The 15,258-nt window shown below is 44.1% G+C and overlaps 1 protein-coding gene across 5 annotated transcripts in view; it reads right to left on the bottom strand.

The window, feature by feature from the left end:
* Positions 1-3,946: 3,946 nt before the first annotated feature.
* fcsk (fucose kinase) overlaps positions 3,947-15,258 on the bottom strand; it is a 391,747-nt gene continuing 380,435 nt past the window's right edge. For 3 of the 5 annotated variants that reach the window (XM_078543941.1, XM_078543938.1, XM_078543939.1), the window contains 3 exons: positions 13,881-13,980; positions 7,584-7,807; positions 3,947-4,980 (listed from right to left, as the gene is read on the bottom strand). In XM_078543941.1, the coding sequence (XP_078400067.1) occupies positions 4,897-4,980; positions 7,584-7,807; positions 13,881-13,980 (408 nt within the window). In that variant the 3' untranslated portion in view covers positions 3,947-4,896. The remainder of the gene's footprint in view (positions 4,981-7,583; positions 7,808-13,880; positions 13,981-15,258) is intronic. The other 2 variants (XR_013576865.1, XM_078543940.1) reach the window with 2 other exon arrangements.

Here is a 15,258-nt window from a genome sequence, read left to right as displayed (position 1 = left end):
TGAACTATTGGGCCAAAATTTGCTGTCAGAATTGTGATGAAGCTGATAGGACTTGTCATTATCAAATTTGAACTCCACCTGCCATGGTGGTATTTGAACCCTTATCCCTGAGCATTAGCCTCTGGATTAATAGTCCAGAGACATTACCACTACACCACCATCTCCCCAGTGTCATTATTTATGTGCAGATTCCACAGCAACTTCAGGTGAGGGCAGATGAGCAGTTGAATATGGAAATTGATTAATTGCAGAATCACAGAATTTTTACAGTGTAGAAGGAGGCCATTCGGCCCATTGTGTCTGCACCAGCTGTTAGAGATGCTCTGCTTTTCAGTTAGCTTTGTGAGAATAGCATCTTGCTGTCTGGCAACGCATTGAGCAGTGTGAAGTTCCTGTACTTTTACGATAGGTACAAAGTAAACTTACAACAGAAAGTTGTCAAGTCATTTGAATCTAAGTACTCTTTTTAATGATGAGCATTAATTACCTCTCTGGTACTGAAAATTAATTATTAAAGTGTGGAGTTTCATTTCATCAGGTTTTAGATTTTTTGTCTTTTCTCTCTCTCCAATTATTTCTCTTTCTGTACTTAATTTGACATTAAATTCACACACTCTAATTTGCTCTTTCTCAGTCCTTGTGCTGTTAATTTGATGATCCTTCTGCCTGGTTAAGGAGATAGACCAGTGCTTCCCAATACAACCCATTATAACGCTTGAGAAATTAACATGACCCCCAGATGCCAACTTCCCAACTAACATTTTCTTCCCAACTTTTCCTTCCTCCCTGCTGGGCATTGTATCAATTTATATTAGGGTGTGTCATTTGCTTTTATCAATGCCTTGATTCCACATGAAGGACTTGTGCTCACTCACAATTTGTGCACCCTGTGGGGTTAGGGTCACTTATGGAGCTACTGGCATGACCAGTTTAATTTCAGGGCTAGGGAATTCACTGCGAGACCTTACCGTAGTTCAGGCCACACCCAGTCATACCAATACAGCAAAGACAAAACAGTTTAATTTCCCCCAGGTTTCCAGTTCAGGAACCGTACCTTTTAATTTAAATTTACATCCCTTCTTTGTCTTCCCTGCTTTCACCACAGACACTTAGCAACACAGGGTGCCTGAGACTTGGAGCTCATCACTAATGCCTCCACCAAACTGGCAGATGAGGGACAGAAATCCAGGTCGATTCAATCTCCAATTTTCACTATCCATTTCTTGGGGAGTGTTTCTACTCAGTACCACTCCTAGACAACCCAGCAAAGTTTGAGACCTTAGAGTGCTATGAATCTTGAAGTGAACTGCACCTCTGCCCTTCCCTCGGACCTGCCTGCAGACCTAAGTCTACGAGTTTATTTTAGAGTCCAATGGAGAGAGAGATCTCTACAGTTGTGTAGCAATTGGTATCCTGGGGAAATCAAAAATTTGATTTTATTATTTTCTACCCATCTAGTTTCTCGGCCTATTAACGATTTGCTCCTCCTTGTTTCTATATTAGAACGGTTTGTACATAATTATTTCTTGCGATCTCATTTGTTGTGTCTGTCACCCCAATTAAGGTTGCAAACTGCAGTTTGGGAACCCATGAGATGCACACTTGTTTGGCCTGTTCACCTAGGGGAGAATTTTTCCTATGGTGGGCGGGGGCGGGCACGGAGCCAATCACTGCCGCAATCAGCTGCGCGCCGCCATTTTACGTGGGCGGGCCAATTAAGGTCCGTCCACCATAACGCGCGGCCAGTAGCGCTCAGCACTACCTGTGCGGGCGGGGGAGGAGGGAGAGTCAGGGCCTGTGCTCTTTTGCGCATGTGCACGAAAGAGCGCAGCAATCTCCCTGAGGCACAGAGCTGCCTCAGGGAGATTGAATGGGTTACAGAACTTTTTAATAAATAAAGTTAAAATTTATTTAAACATGTCCCCTCATGTGAGCTGAGACATGTTTGTGGAGTTCAGAAAATTTATTTAGTTATTTTATAAAACTTAGGAAACCTAATCTCACCCGTGGATGAGGTTTCGTGAAAAACGTGAAGGCCGCTTGGGCTTATCGCTTGCCCCCCCAACCTTAAGGTTGGAAGGGCAGCATTCTTAACAAGTTTAATTACTTTTTTAATGGACTTAATAGGCCGTTGACAGTTCGACGGGTGCGTAGCTGCCTCTGGCGCCCGCCCGCCAAACGAAATATCGAAATGACGCACGCTGACGTCATCACGCATCATTTGATGCGTCAGTGTGTCGGGCCCACCCCACACGGCGACGGCAAAATTCTGCCCCTAGATTCCAGATGCCCTGTGGAGGGCACTCTGCCATTTCTATCTTAGGCTGGCCAAACTTAAAGTTGAAAAATCACCAGAGCTGGATGGGATGCATCCAAGGATAAATACGGGTGGAAATTGCAGAGGCACTGGCCATAATCTTCTAATCCTCCTTAGGTACAGGGGTTGTGCCAGAAGACTGGAAAATTGCAAACGTTACACCCTTGTTCAAAAAGGGGTGTTAGGATAAACTCAGCAACTACAGGCCAGTCAATTTAACCTCGTAGGTGGAGAAGCTTTTAGAAATGATGTTAAATTTGCTGTTCCTACATAGTAACTTTTTGTAATTCATGGACCAGGACACCTAGATCCCTCTGTACCACACAGCTAGAGTATTGTGTGCAGTTCTGGAATCCACATTATAGGAAGGATGTGATTGCACTAGAGAGAGTGCAGAGGAGATTTACCAAGTCGTTGCCTGGGCTAGAGAGTTTTAGTTATGAGGAGAAATTGGATAGACTGGGGTTATTTTTCCTTGGAGCAGAGGAGATTGAGGGGGGACATGATTGAGGTGTATAAAATTATGAGGGGCGTAGATAGGGTAGACAGGAAGGAACTTTTCCCCTTGGTGGAGGGATCAATAACCAGGGGGCATAGATTTAAGGTAAGGGGCAGGAGGTTTAGAGGGGATGTGAGGAAGAATTTTTTCACCCAGAGGCTGGTGGGAATCTGGAACTCACTGCCTGAAAGGGTGGTAGGGACAGAAACCCTCATAACATTTAAGAACTATTTGGATGTGCACTTGCGATGCCATGGCATACAAGGCTATGGGCCTGGTGCTAGAAAATGGGATTAGCATAGTTAGGTACTTGTTTGACTGGCGCAGACTTGATGGGCCGAAGGGCCTTTTTCTGTGCTGTAGACTTCAATGACATATATTCTGCAATCTCTCTCTATTTAAATATACTGCTTTTCTATTATTCCTGCCAAGTGAACAAGTACACATTTTCTCACATTATACTCCATCTGCCAAATATTTTGCATAGTTAACCTATCTTTGTTCCTTTGTAGACCTTTTATGTCCTCTTGACAACTTGCTTTCTGACCTTTGTGTCATCAGCAAAGTTAGCAATCATACATTTGGTCCCTTCATTCAAGTTATTGATGTAGATTGCAAATAGTTGAGGCCACAGCACCGATCTCTGTGGCACTCCACTAGTAACAGCTTGCCAACCTGAAAATGACCCATTATCTCTACTCTCTGCTTCTGTTAGCTAACCAATGCCCTTTCCATGCTAATATATTACCCTTTACACCATGAGCTCTTATTTTGTGTAGATCAACAGGTGTTTGGTAAAATGTCACATAACAGGCTTGTCAGCAAAGGTGAAGCCCATGGAGTAAAAGTGATAGTGGCAGCATGAATACGAAGTTGGCTGAAAGACAGGAAACAGAGTAGTGATGAATGGTTATTTTACTTGCTGTGGCAAGTTTCTGTCCATATAGATCCCTTGTTACTGGGAAGAGCTTTTAGATTTTCCTAAAAAAAAGGAAATAGCTTTTGTTTTAATAAAAAAGGCACTTGAACAATTTTAAATTATTGTTTAGGCAGTGTGAGGGCTAGCATCATATTAAGCTCTGCTCTGCTAACAGTATCATCTCACTGTCAAAAGAAATCTTCAGTCAATAGGTGATCAAACCACTTTATTTGGTCATTTTAATTGTGCCACAATTATCACAGTCTCAGTAGATAATCATCAATCCCACAGAATACAAGGAGGCCACTTGGCTCATTGTGCTTGTGCTGGCTCTTCTGCAAGAGCAATACAATACTAATCCCAGTGGCCTTCATAACAGATAATGAAAGAATAAGAAAAACTTGCATTTATATAGTACCTTTCATGATCCACAGACGTCTCAAAATGCTTTACAGCCAATGAAGTAATTTTGAAGTGTAGTCACTGTTTTAATGTAGGAAATGCAGCAGCCAATTTGCACACAGCAAGCTCCCACAAACAGTGATTTGATAATAACCAGATAATCTGCTTTTATGTGTGATATATGTGATTCCAGTCTCACATCAATGTGGATGACTCTTAACTTCCCTTTGTTGTTTGCTTAGGCCACTTCAATGTTATATCCAACCAGGGCAACTAGGGATGGGCAATTAATGCTGACCCTGCCTGTGATGCCCAATGAATAATAGTAACGAAAAAGTTCTCATTTCCCACACCCTCCCAAAGAAAAGCAACTGACTAAAAAAATTTCAAAGTGCCACCATAGGCAGCAACCTAATCACGGAGTGCGAATCAATCACTCAGACATCATTCTGTCAATCGCAATATCATCTGAATTCTTGAGGAATTAATTGTTACAGGTCGATGCCAATGTGTTTTGATGCCTGTAATGTATACTGGAATACTATACATTTTGATCCACTTGGCTTCGCAAAAATAAACTTTACTGTCAAAAAAGTTAACAATACCAAAATGATTCGAAATTCTCTTAAATGTTATCATTATGCCCAGTGATTTCTCTCTGATTTATCCCCATTAGTCCAAGGTTTGTGCATGATTCTGGTTTAACCAAATGTTATTTCATCAGGCAGGAGCTGGCGTGTTAAATAATCCGTGTAGGATTCATTCTCCTTCTGTTTCACTGAGACGCACAGTGATTCCAGTCTCGTCTACTTCCACCTCATGGACATTGAAGTTCCCCAAACCCTGTAAGAAGGTCAGAATTCAGATCTGTTATTACCTTGCCCTCATCTTCCCAACACTAGACTAATAGCTCCCTGGAGAGAACTGGGATTTTGGCCAGGAGGAGATAGGGAACTTGACACAAAGTCTGGTATTTCTCTTGCCAAAGATAAACATTCACCGAGACCCTTCTTAACCTCAGTGATAATTGGCTGGAGGACAGGAGGAGGTGGAGAAACAGGTTATTTTACAAAGACAGGTTTTGGCATTTATGTAACGTTTTAGAAATTTCTGGGCAACCATTCAAATGTATCAGTATGAAAGGATGAGGAGCGGACCGCACTGGAAATTAAGGGTGTCACCAAATAACAGAGCGGGTCCAGTGCCTGCAGGTCAAGAGAGCTCCTAAAAGATGGGAAATTACCTTTTCTATTAACTACACAGGGAGATGCTCCCCCTGCACTTACCTTCCAGCTCTATGTTTTGCAGGCAATGCCCGTATCAATTCCATAGGATCATGAGGAGGCCATTCAGCCCCTTAAGTCTGTTCCACCATTTAATGAGATCACGAATAATCTGTATCTTAGCTCCATTTACACGTCTTGGTTCCATGACCCTTAATTCTCTGACCCCAAAAAAACTTTCAATCTGTTTTGAAATATACAATTGACTCCCAGCATCAACAGATTTTTTGGGGGATAAAAAACAGAACGTGCTGGAAAAACTCAGCAGGTCTGTCAGCATCTGTGGTGAGAGAAACAGAGTTAACGTTCTGAGTCGAATAAGACTCAAGAAGAGTCAGTTCTGATTCGACTCGAAACGTTAACTCTGTTTCTCTCTACACAGACACTGACACACACCTGCTGAGTTTTTCCAGCACTTTCTGTTTCGATTTCAGATTTCCAGCATCCGCAGTATTTTAGAGGGGATAGAGTACCAGATTTCCACTATCGTTTTGTGAAGAAGTGCTTTCTGATTATCACCCCTGAACAGTTTAGCTCTAATTTTAAGGTTATGATCATTTATTCTGGACTCACTCGCCAGAGGAAATCATTTCTCTCCATCCACTCTATCAACCCATAATTGCAATTTGATCATCCCACAATTACCCCTCAATGCTCTATACTCAAGGCAATACAAGTCTAGTCTATGCAACCCGCCCTTATACTTTAATCTTTTTAGCTCCAGTATCATTGGTGAATTTCTGCTGCCCCCCCCCATGTTGTCTTTGCCCTACAGGAAGGTGGTGAAGTCAGGAGTCACGTTTCCCTGCCAGCAACAGGGAGAATATTTCCAACTTACACCATCTATCAGCCAACTGAAGAGAAGAGTTACAGGGGTCGAGGAGGATTGGGAAAGGAACTTTAAAGTGACTGCAAAAGGTTCAGGAATCATGGATTGCCTCAACAGCTCAGTGGTAAAGGCATCACCTGATGTGGTACTGAGTCATTCAAAGCAGACTATTCCAGATTGTGCTGAGTTAAGTGGTCCATCCAAGATAGCAGCAGGGAGACTAGGGAAGAGGAAAAGTTGACCAGGGTTCCATTCCTGCCACTATCCAGTCATGGAAAGTGCAACATTTCTGAATGGTCAGCTGAGGACAAGTTTGGGCTCAGCTGTGATGTCACTCACAGTTGAGGAGCCTACCAACTTGTACCTTTGAGCTTGCGCATGACTTGGACAAGGTACTAGATCTGTAGGTTTCCACCTTCAGAGCTGTCCCCAGCCAGGGCCCATGCCTTCAGGAGCAAAAGAAATCTAAAACCTTCCTTTGTTTGGGCAGTTGGGGATCTGTATGGACAGAAACCGTCACCACTGCAGATTTTCAGCAAACTAAGTTACAGAGAATCTCCATGGATACACTGTTGTTTGTTTGGTATGGAGGGGCCAGACTCTCCCTGGAGAGACAGACCCACATTATCCAAGCTGTAAATTGTGTAAAGGCCAAGGTTAATGAATGCCTAGTGTGCACAGGGGTACTGCTGGAGTTTAAACAGCTGTAACTGCAACAGTTTACTAGAACATGGCACTAACAAGCTTGCTAGTGCTTGGTCAGTTATCAGGAGACAAGTAGGAAGAATCCTATTCCCCTGCAGTGACAGGTCTGCCACCAGGTCTCATTAGTGAGGCAGACTGGGGCTTAGCAGTGTCCTGGTCTGACTTGGGTATGGGATATCACAGGGGAGAGGGAAAAATTCACACATTAAAAGAAAATTGTTAAGCAACACAGTAGATGTATCTTCAACAATGGCATTCCCAAAGCCTTGGGGTGAAATTGATCTACTTCAATGGAAAATGAGGCTGGGTAGTAAATTAGGCTCCCGATTTGCTGGAGCCCATTTTGCATCAATGGCAAAAATTAATTTCACTCTCCCTTATATCCCACAATATCTACAATCTTCCTCATCAAAGTATATGTGGATTGGGTTTAGATCACCCTACTGTAAACGGTCACATTAAAATTCCTGCACCTCCGAATCCCAACATCATAGCATTGGGAATGTGTGACTGAATTCTCAAAAGATTGAAGTAGTTTGGGATTCTACTATGATTGGAGCTTATTGAGAAACAGGGATACAAGTGATGGCGCAATGTGGGAGGGTCTTAGTGACAGCTGACTGTCCTACCTCACTCGCTCTCAGTATCCTCTCGAGTGCCTCTTTCTGTCGAGGTTTCTTGGTCAGGAGGTAAAGGAAGCCACCACCACCTGCCCCAGCCAAGCTCTGCCCGTGTACGTGGGGGCGTAGGACTGCCATTATCTGTCGGACGGCAGATGGCTCACATCCAGGAGCCATGTACTTCTTCTGCTGCCAATAGGTGTTCAGGCACTGGCCAATCTGGGAGAGGTCACCTGTCAAATGCACAGATTATTCATTTTAAGTTACACATTTTCTCTCCGTCTTCGACAGGCATGCAAATAGTAAAACGGTAGTGAAGGAGAGATGGGGCCCTTAGGGACCAAAGAGGAGATTTACGCAGAGGGCATAGCTGAGGGAATAAATGAATACGTTGTATCTATTCTTAACAAGGAATAAGATGCAGCTAAAGTCATAGTGAAAGAGGAGATAGTTCAGGCACAGAATAGGCTAAAAAGTTGATAGAGGCATTAGACAGGTTTGCTGTACTTAAAGTTGATAAATCTCCAGGGTTGGATGGGACGCATTCAGAGGAAACTGAGGGATGTAGGAGTGGAAATTGTGAAGGAATGGCCATAATCTTCCAATCCTTCTTAGATACAGGGGTGGTGCCAGAGAACTTGAGACTTGCAAAAGTGCACCTTTTTTCAACAAGGGTATTAAAGATAGGCCCAGCAACTAAAAGCCAGTCAGTTTAGCCTTGGTGGTGGGAAAGCTTTTAACAACAATTATCTGGGACAAAGTTAACTACCACTTGGATGAATGTGGGTTAATTAAGGAAAGATGGTATTGATTTTTTTAAGTAGTATTTAACTAACTTGATTGAGTTTTTTGACAAGGTGACCGACTGGGTTGATCAGGGTATTGCTATTGATGTGTGTACATGGACTTCCAAAAGGCATTTGATAAAGTTCCACATAACAGGCTTGTCAGCAAAGTTAAAACCCATGAAGTAAAAGGAACAGTGGTAGCATGGATTTGAAATTTGCTGAATGATAGGAAATAGTGTTTAGATGACCCTGTTTAAAGCGTGTTCTAATAGCGTGTTTTGTTTTAGCACGGTTTGTAAATAACTAATGTAAATTACCCGAATAATGCTGCCTCCATTTTCGTTTTAGTGTGGTTACTGCACATGCCCATTATGCTTTTGTAAACACACTTGTTTGTTGACTGTCCTGACCTCCTTGCTCCCAACTGCTTGCTCCCTCCTGCTCGCTGCCTCTCTCACCGCCTTGCTCGCTCCTTCTTGTTTGCCTCCCCTTTCCTGATCCTTTGAACCTTCTCACTCGCTGCCCCTCTTCCGACCCCCTCACTCACTGCTTCCTTCTCCCGACCCCTCACTTCATCCCGCTCACCTCTTTGTTCTACCGACCCCTCGCTCACCGCTTCCTTTAACTGAGCCCCTCACTCCTTCCCACTCGCTGCTTCCCTTTCCTTACCCCTTTTGCTTGCTGCTTCCCCGCTTGACTCCCTCCCACTTGCTGCCCCCTCTCCTCTTTGCTTCTCCCTCCCGCTCACCTCTTTCTCCTCCCAGCCCTCTCGATCTCCGCTTCCTTCAACTGACCTCGCTCCATCCCCCTCACCGTTCCTCTTGCCGCTTCCCTCTCCCAACCCTGTCGCAGCCCATACTTTTAAAACCCAAAACCAAACGTCTACTGTTAGATGTGATTCCATGATTGGGCAATACTTGTTGAACAATCCTGAGTGCGTTAATACTACACTAACAATAATCAGTCGAGCTCGTAACGTAGTTGCCTACTTGCTGACTCCTCCCCTCTCACTGTGAGGGCTCAGGAGAGGGGTGACAAGAAGGAAGCAGTGAGGGGGTCGGGAGAGGATCAGGAGAAGGAAGCGACATGGGGGAGGGAGCGAGTGTCGGTGAGCAGGAGTCAGAAGTGGCAAGTTAGAGTTACTGAGTTAGTAAGAGTTAGTAATTAGTAAGAGGATTTTCAGGCCAGTTAGGTTCACGGTAGCCAATAGTTTTTAATGTAAACATTACAGGTCAGGAAAATAACGCACCCTTATTACATGGTTTCTTATGGGAAAGTGATTTTTGTTTAGCACTTCGCCCTTTAGGAACACATTAGGAGGGCTAAACTAGGGATAGCCGTGGTGGTGACCGATTGTTTTTTAGACTGGAGACAGGTATACTGTGGGGTTCCCTAGGGGTCGTACTAAGTCCAATTATTTTCTTTATCTATATTGAACATGAACTTGGAAGTATTGTGAACTATGAGGAGGATAGAGAAGACTTCAAAAGGACACAGACGGGCTGGTGGAGTGGCTGGACATGTGACAGATGAAATTTAATGGAGAAGTGTGAAGTGACACATTTTGATACAAGAACGTGGAAAGGCAATATAAAATAAAGGGTACAATTCTAAAAGGCGTGCAGGAGTAGACGGACTCCGGGGTTTATGTGCACAAATTGCGGAAGGTGGAAGGACAAATTTAGAAAGTAGATAATAAGGCATACTGGATTCTGGGCTTAATAAGCAGAGGCATACAGTACAAATGCAAGGGAGTTATAGTGAACCTTTAGAAAACACTGATCAACCTCTATACTGTATTGTCTAATTCTGGGCACTGCACTTTTGGAAGGATGTGAAGGCACCGGAGAGGGTGCAGAAAAGATTTATGAAAGATCTTCCAGGGATGAGAGACTTCAGTTTCCTGGATAGATTGGAGAAGCTGGGGTTGTTTTCCTTAGAGAAGAGAAGGCTGAGAGGAGATTTAATTGAGATGTTCAAAATCATGAGGGGTCTGGACAGAGTAGAGAGAGGGAGATACTATTCCCATTGGCGGAAGCGTCAAGAACCAGAGGACACTGATTGGTAAAAGAACCAAAGGCGACATGAGGAAAAACATTTTTACGCAATGAGTGTTTAGGATCTGGAATGCACTGGTGGGGGAGGGTGGCAGTGGGGAGAGAAGATTCAACAGTGGCTTTCAAAAGGGAATTGGATAATTATCTGAAGAGATGAAAACTGTGCGGCTGCAGGGAAAGGGCAGGGGAGCGGGACTAACTGAATTGCTCTTGCAGAGAGCCAGCATAGAAATGACAGGCCGAATGGCCTCCATCTGTGCTGTAAGCATTCTATGATTTTAATGATTCTGCCTCTCCTATAGCTGCTGACCCCAGCTGCATTTAAAAGAAAATTATGTAGCACTTCTTATATCCTCAGAACATCCTGAAGCACTTCACAGCTACTGAGGTACTACCGAAGTGTCACTACTGTTGTAGTCTCAGAAAACACAGCAGTTTGCACCCAGCAAGATTCAACAAACAGCTATGAGATAAATGTTTTGGGATATTGCTTGCAGGATAAATGTTCAGCAGGACACCGGTCAGCTCCTAGAAATAGTGATATGGGACCTTTTACATCCACCCGGCCTCAGTTTAATGTCTCATCCAAAAGACAGCATCTCTGACAGTGCAGTACTCCCTCAGCCCTGTATCAGTCTATATGATGTGCTCAAGTCTCTGGAATGGGGCTTGAGCCTGTGACCTGCTGCCAGGAAGCCAAGGCTGACACCAGCATAAACTGTAGTAACAATCGCAATTGCACACTGAGCCCCATTGATAGCTTAATCTGGGGTCAAGTCACTGGCCCACAGTGACACGAAGCCATGAAGACCAGAGGTTCAGTTATGAATACCCAGGCACTGGCTAGCCACCTGTATCTTACCCAAGTGGCCATTCTTCATTTCTAAGCACAAGTAGGAAGTATCAGGCAGCCTGTCGACCTACAGAGTTGTGGTTGGAACTTGTCCTTAACAAATGACCATGCACACATTTTCCAGCAGGGGTCAGTAGAGAGCAATTAGGCAAAAAATACCCAATAAATTTCTTTAGTTTGGGAACACAAAGACCAGTTGTAGCTCCAATCAGTCTACTCTTGGTAACTGTCATGAAGCTATTAATGTATATCGGGTTTTGGAAAATATTTTTCTTTTAAAATAAAGGTTTAGTCTGTGGGTGTGTCTTAATTGGATTAAAGCCAGCTAGTCTGGGTGTTTTGATGTGTACTAGTTTGAGATGTAAGAGAGATAGCGTGTATTTGCATTTTTTGAATAGAGTATTCAAGAAGTGGGGTGAAAATTATACCTATCTAGCAGATACCAAGCAATATGTTTATACTACTAATAAAATTGGTACTGTGAAAGAGGTTTTATTGTTAGAGAGGTTGAGTTCAGAGGTTGTTCATGCAATGAGAACTTACATTCAATGGGCAATGGTAGGTATAACAAGACAACCATTTTAGGTGTGTAGAGCAGAGGCAATGTGAGATCAAAAGGCAGCTGTAAGCCTCCAACTGGCTCCACAGGAACCAAAGTGGAAAAAACCTAATTTTGAATTCGTAAAGTGAAAATGCTTTGCCTGGTGTCTGGTTAAAATCTATGGGTTGCTGTTGCCTTAATGGAGAATAGTTTGGGAATTTGTTATAAGTTATGATAGTAGCAATTTGAAGCCATGAGTATGTATATTTTAACCTGTGTAAATTAATAAAATGTTTCATTTAATTTAATGTAGAACCTTGAGAACTGGTGGTCTGATTCCTGAATTTAGAGTCGCATCTCAAACATAACATTTAAAATTATAGGTCATGACAGTTGTTTAAAGTTTCCCTCTGGGATTTTTAAATGACTCCGCTTTACCAACTGCATTGGTCATAACATTTATTCAAAGTGGGTTTTTTAAAATTATTCAATAGTTTCAATTGAACAAGATAAGTGACATGGCAAAATGGGAATCCAGTGCAAAAGAGGAATGGAACCATCAATTAATTTGAATTGAGAGGACTTAATGAAGGCTGAAAGACTACTGTCTGGGCTAAATTAGCAGAGCCAGAGTCTGAATCTAACCCAGCCCAGTTCAGAGTCTGAAATTAACCCAGCCCAGCCAGGAGACTGAATCTAACCCAGTCCACATCAGAGCCTGAATCTAACCCAGTCCAGGCCAGAATTTGAATCTAACCTACTCCAGACCAGCGACTGAATCTAACCCAGTCCAGGCCAGAGTCTGAATCTAACCCAGTCCAGGCCAGAGTCTGAATCTAACCCAGTCCAGGCCAGAGTCTGAATCTAACCCAGTCCAGACCAGCGACTGAATCTAACCCAGTCCAGGCCAGAGTTTGAATCTAACCTAGCACAGGCCAGAGTCTGAATCTAATCTACCTCAGGCCAGGGTCTGAATCTAACCCAGTTCAGGCCAGAGTCTGAATCTAACCCATTCCAGGTCAGAGTCTGAATCTAACCTAGCCCAGGTCAGAGTCTGAATCTAACCTAGTCCAGGCCAGAGTCTGAATCTAACCCAGCCCAGGCCAGGGTCTGAATCTAACCCATTCCAGGTCAGAGTCTGAATCTAACCTAGCCCAGGCCAGAGACTGAATCTAACCCAGTTCAGGCTGGAGTCTGAATCTAACTCAGCCCAGGCCAGAGACTGAAGCTAACCCAGTCCAGGTTGGAGTTTGAATCCGTTTTTTATTATTCTTTCACTGGGTGTGGGTGTAGCTGACTTTATTGCCCATCCCTAATTGTCCTCAAGAAGGTGATGGTGAGCCATCTTCTTGAACCGCTGCAGGCCATGTTGCACAGGTACACTCACAGTGCTGTCAGGGAGGAGTTCCATGATTTTGACCCTGCGATAGTGAAGGAATGGCAATGTCAGGATGGTGTGTGGCTTGGATGGGAACTTGCAGGTGGTAGTGTTCCCATTTGGCTGCTGCCCTTGTGTTTCAAGGTGGTAGAGGTTGTGGGTTTGGAAGGTGCTGTCGGAGGAGCCTGGTAAGTTGCAGCAGTGCATCTTGTAGATTGTACACACTGCTGTCACTGTGTGTTGGTGTTGGAGGGAGTGAATGCTGAAGGTGGAGGGAGTGAATGCTGAAAGTGGTGGGTCGGCTGCCAGTCAAGTGGGCTGCTTTGTCCTGGATGGTGTTAAACTACTTGAGTGTTGTTGGAGCTGCACTCATCCAGACAAGTGGAGAGTATTCCATCACACTCCTGACTTGAGCGTTGTAGATGGTGTGAAGGCTTTGGGGAGTCAGGCGGTGAGTTACTTGCCGCAGAATTACTCACCCAGGTCCGAGACTGAATCTAACCCAGTCCAGGTCAGAGATTAAATCAGGGACATCCTGGTCTGTGTAATTTAGTATCACTGTGGGAAGTGGCTTTATCTGGAATCTTGCCTTGAGCTTTCTGGTCTGTACTATACAAGGTAGTACCTTTCCCACAGGGAAAGTCTGTGATTGTGCAGATGGCAGCTGGTCCTTCTGCAGCCTTGCTTACCTTTGATAAAAGCTTGGGCACATTCCTCTGTGTTCCTGACCAATGCGTCAGCGTTCTCCACAATACTGGGCAATCTAGCGTACCAATTCCTCAGCACATCCTGTAAAACAACCAAAACAATCTCAGGAACTGGGATCAGTACTTCTTTCTGATTGCTTGCTTCCAACTGTCTAATAGCAGGAGCTGTTCACTGACTTCTGCTGATGCCACTCGCTCACTAGTGACTGGAAGCTGAGAGTATCCAGTCAACCTTCTTTCCAACTTCCTCTGTCTGAGAAAAGCGTTCCAGTGGAACTTCCTCAACAAAATGTTTTATCCCTTCACCAGATATGGCTGATGCACAGAAGGTCAGCATTTAATGCTTATTCCTAATTGCCCTTGAGAAGGTGGTGGTGAGCTGTTTTCTTGAACCGCTGCAGTGTAGGTACATGCACAGTGCTGTTAGAAAGGGAATTCCAGAATTTTGACACAGCGACAGTGAAGGAACAGCGATATAGGTCCAAGTCAGGATGGTGAGTGGCTTGGAGGGGAACTTGCAAGTGGTTGTGTTCCCATTTGTCTGCTGTCCTTGTACCTTCTAGGTGACAGAGGTCAGGGGTCTGGAAGGTGCTGTCAAAGGAGGCTTGGCGAGTTGCTGCAGTGCATCTTGTAGATGGTGCTCACTGCTGCTACTGTGTGTCAGTGGTGGAGGAAATGAATGTTGAATGTCAATCAAGTGGGCTACTTTGTCCTGAATAGTGCTGAGCTTCTTGAGAGTTGTTGGAGCTGCACTCATCCAGGGAAATGGAGAGTATTCTATCACACTCCTGATTTGAGCTATGTAGATGCTGGACAGGCTTTGGGGAATCAGAAGGCGAGTTACTTGCCACAAAATCTCCAGCCTCTGAAGTAACTCCAACCAGGAGAAAGTTTTGCCTGGATTCCCATCAACTTCAATTTTGCTAGGGCTCCTATGTGTCACACTTGGTCAAATGCTACCTTGATGTTAAGGACAGTCACACCCATCTCACCTCTGGAATTCAGCTCTTTTGTCCCTGTTTGGACCAAGGCTGCAATCAGGTGGTCCTGGTGGAAATCAAGCTGAGCATCAGTGAGCAGGTTATTAGTGAGTAAGTGCCACTTGACAAGATTGTCAGCCACATTTTCCATCACTTTGCTGCTGATTGACAGTAGTCTGATGGGTTAGTAATTGGTCGGGTTGGATTTGTCCTGCTTTTTGTGGACAGGACATACCTGGACAATTTTCCACGTTGTAGAGTAAATGCCAGTGTTGTAGCTGTACTGGAACAGCTTGGCTAGGGGTACAGATCGTTCTGGAGCACAAGTCTTCAGTACTATTGCCGGTATATTGTCAGGGCCCATAGCCTTTGCAGCATCC

This window comes from Cetorhinus maximus, chromosome 6 (assembly GCF_964194155.1).
Source record: "Cetorhinus maximus chromosome 6, sCetMax3.hap1.1, whole genome shotgun sequence".
Classification (NCBI taxonomy): Eukaryota; Metazoa; Chordata; class Chondrichthyes; order Lamniformes; family Cetorhinidae; genus Cetorhinus; species Cetorhinus maximus.
Note: the sequence above shows the minus strand (reverse complement) of the source record. Positions and strands in the feature narration are given on the sequence as shown.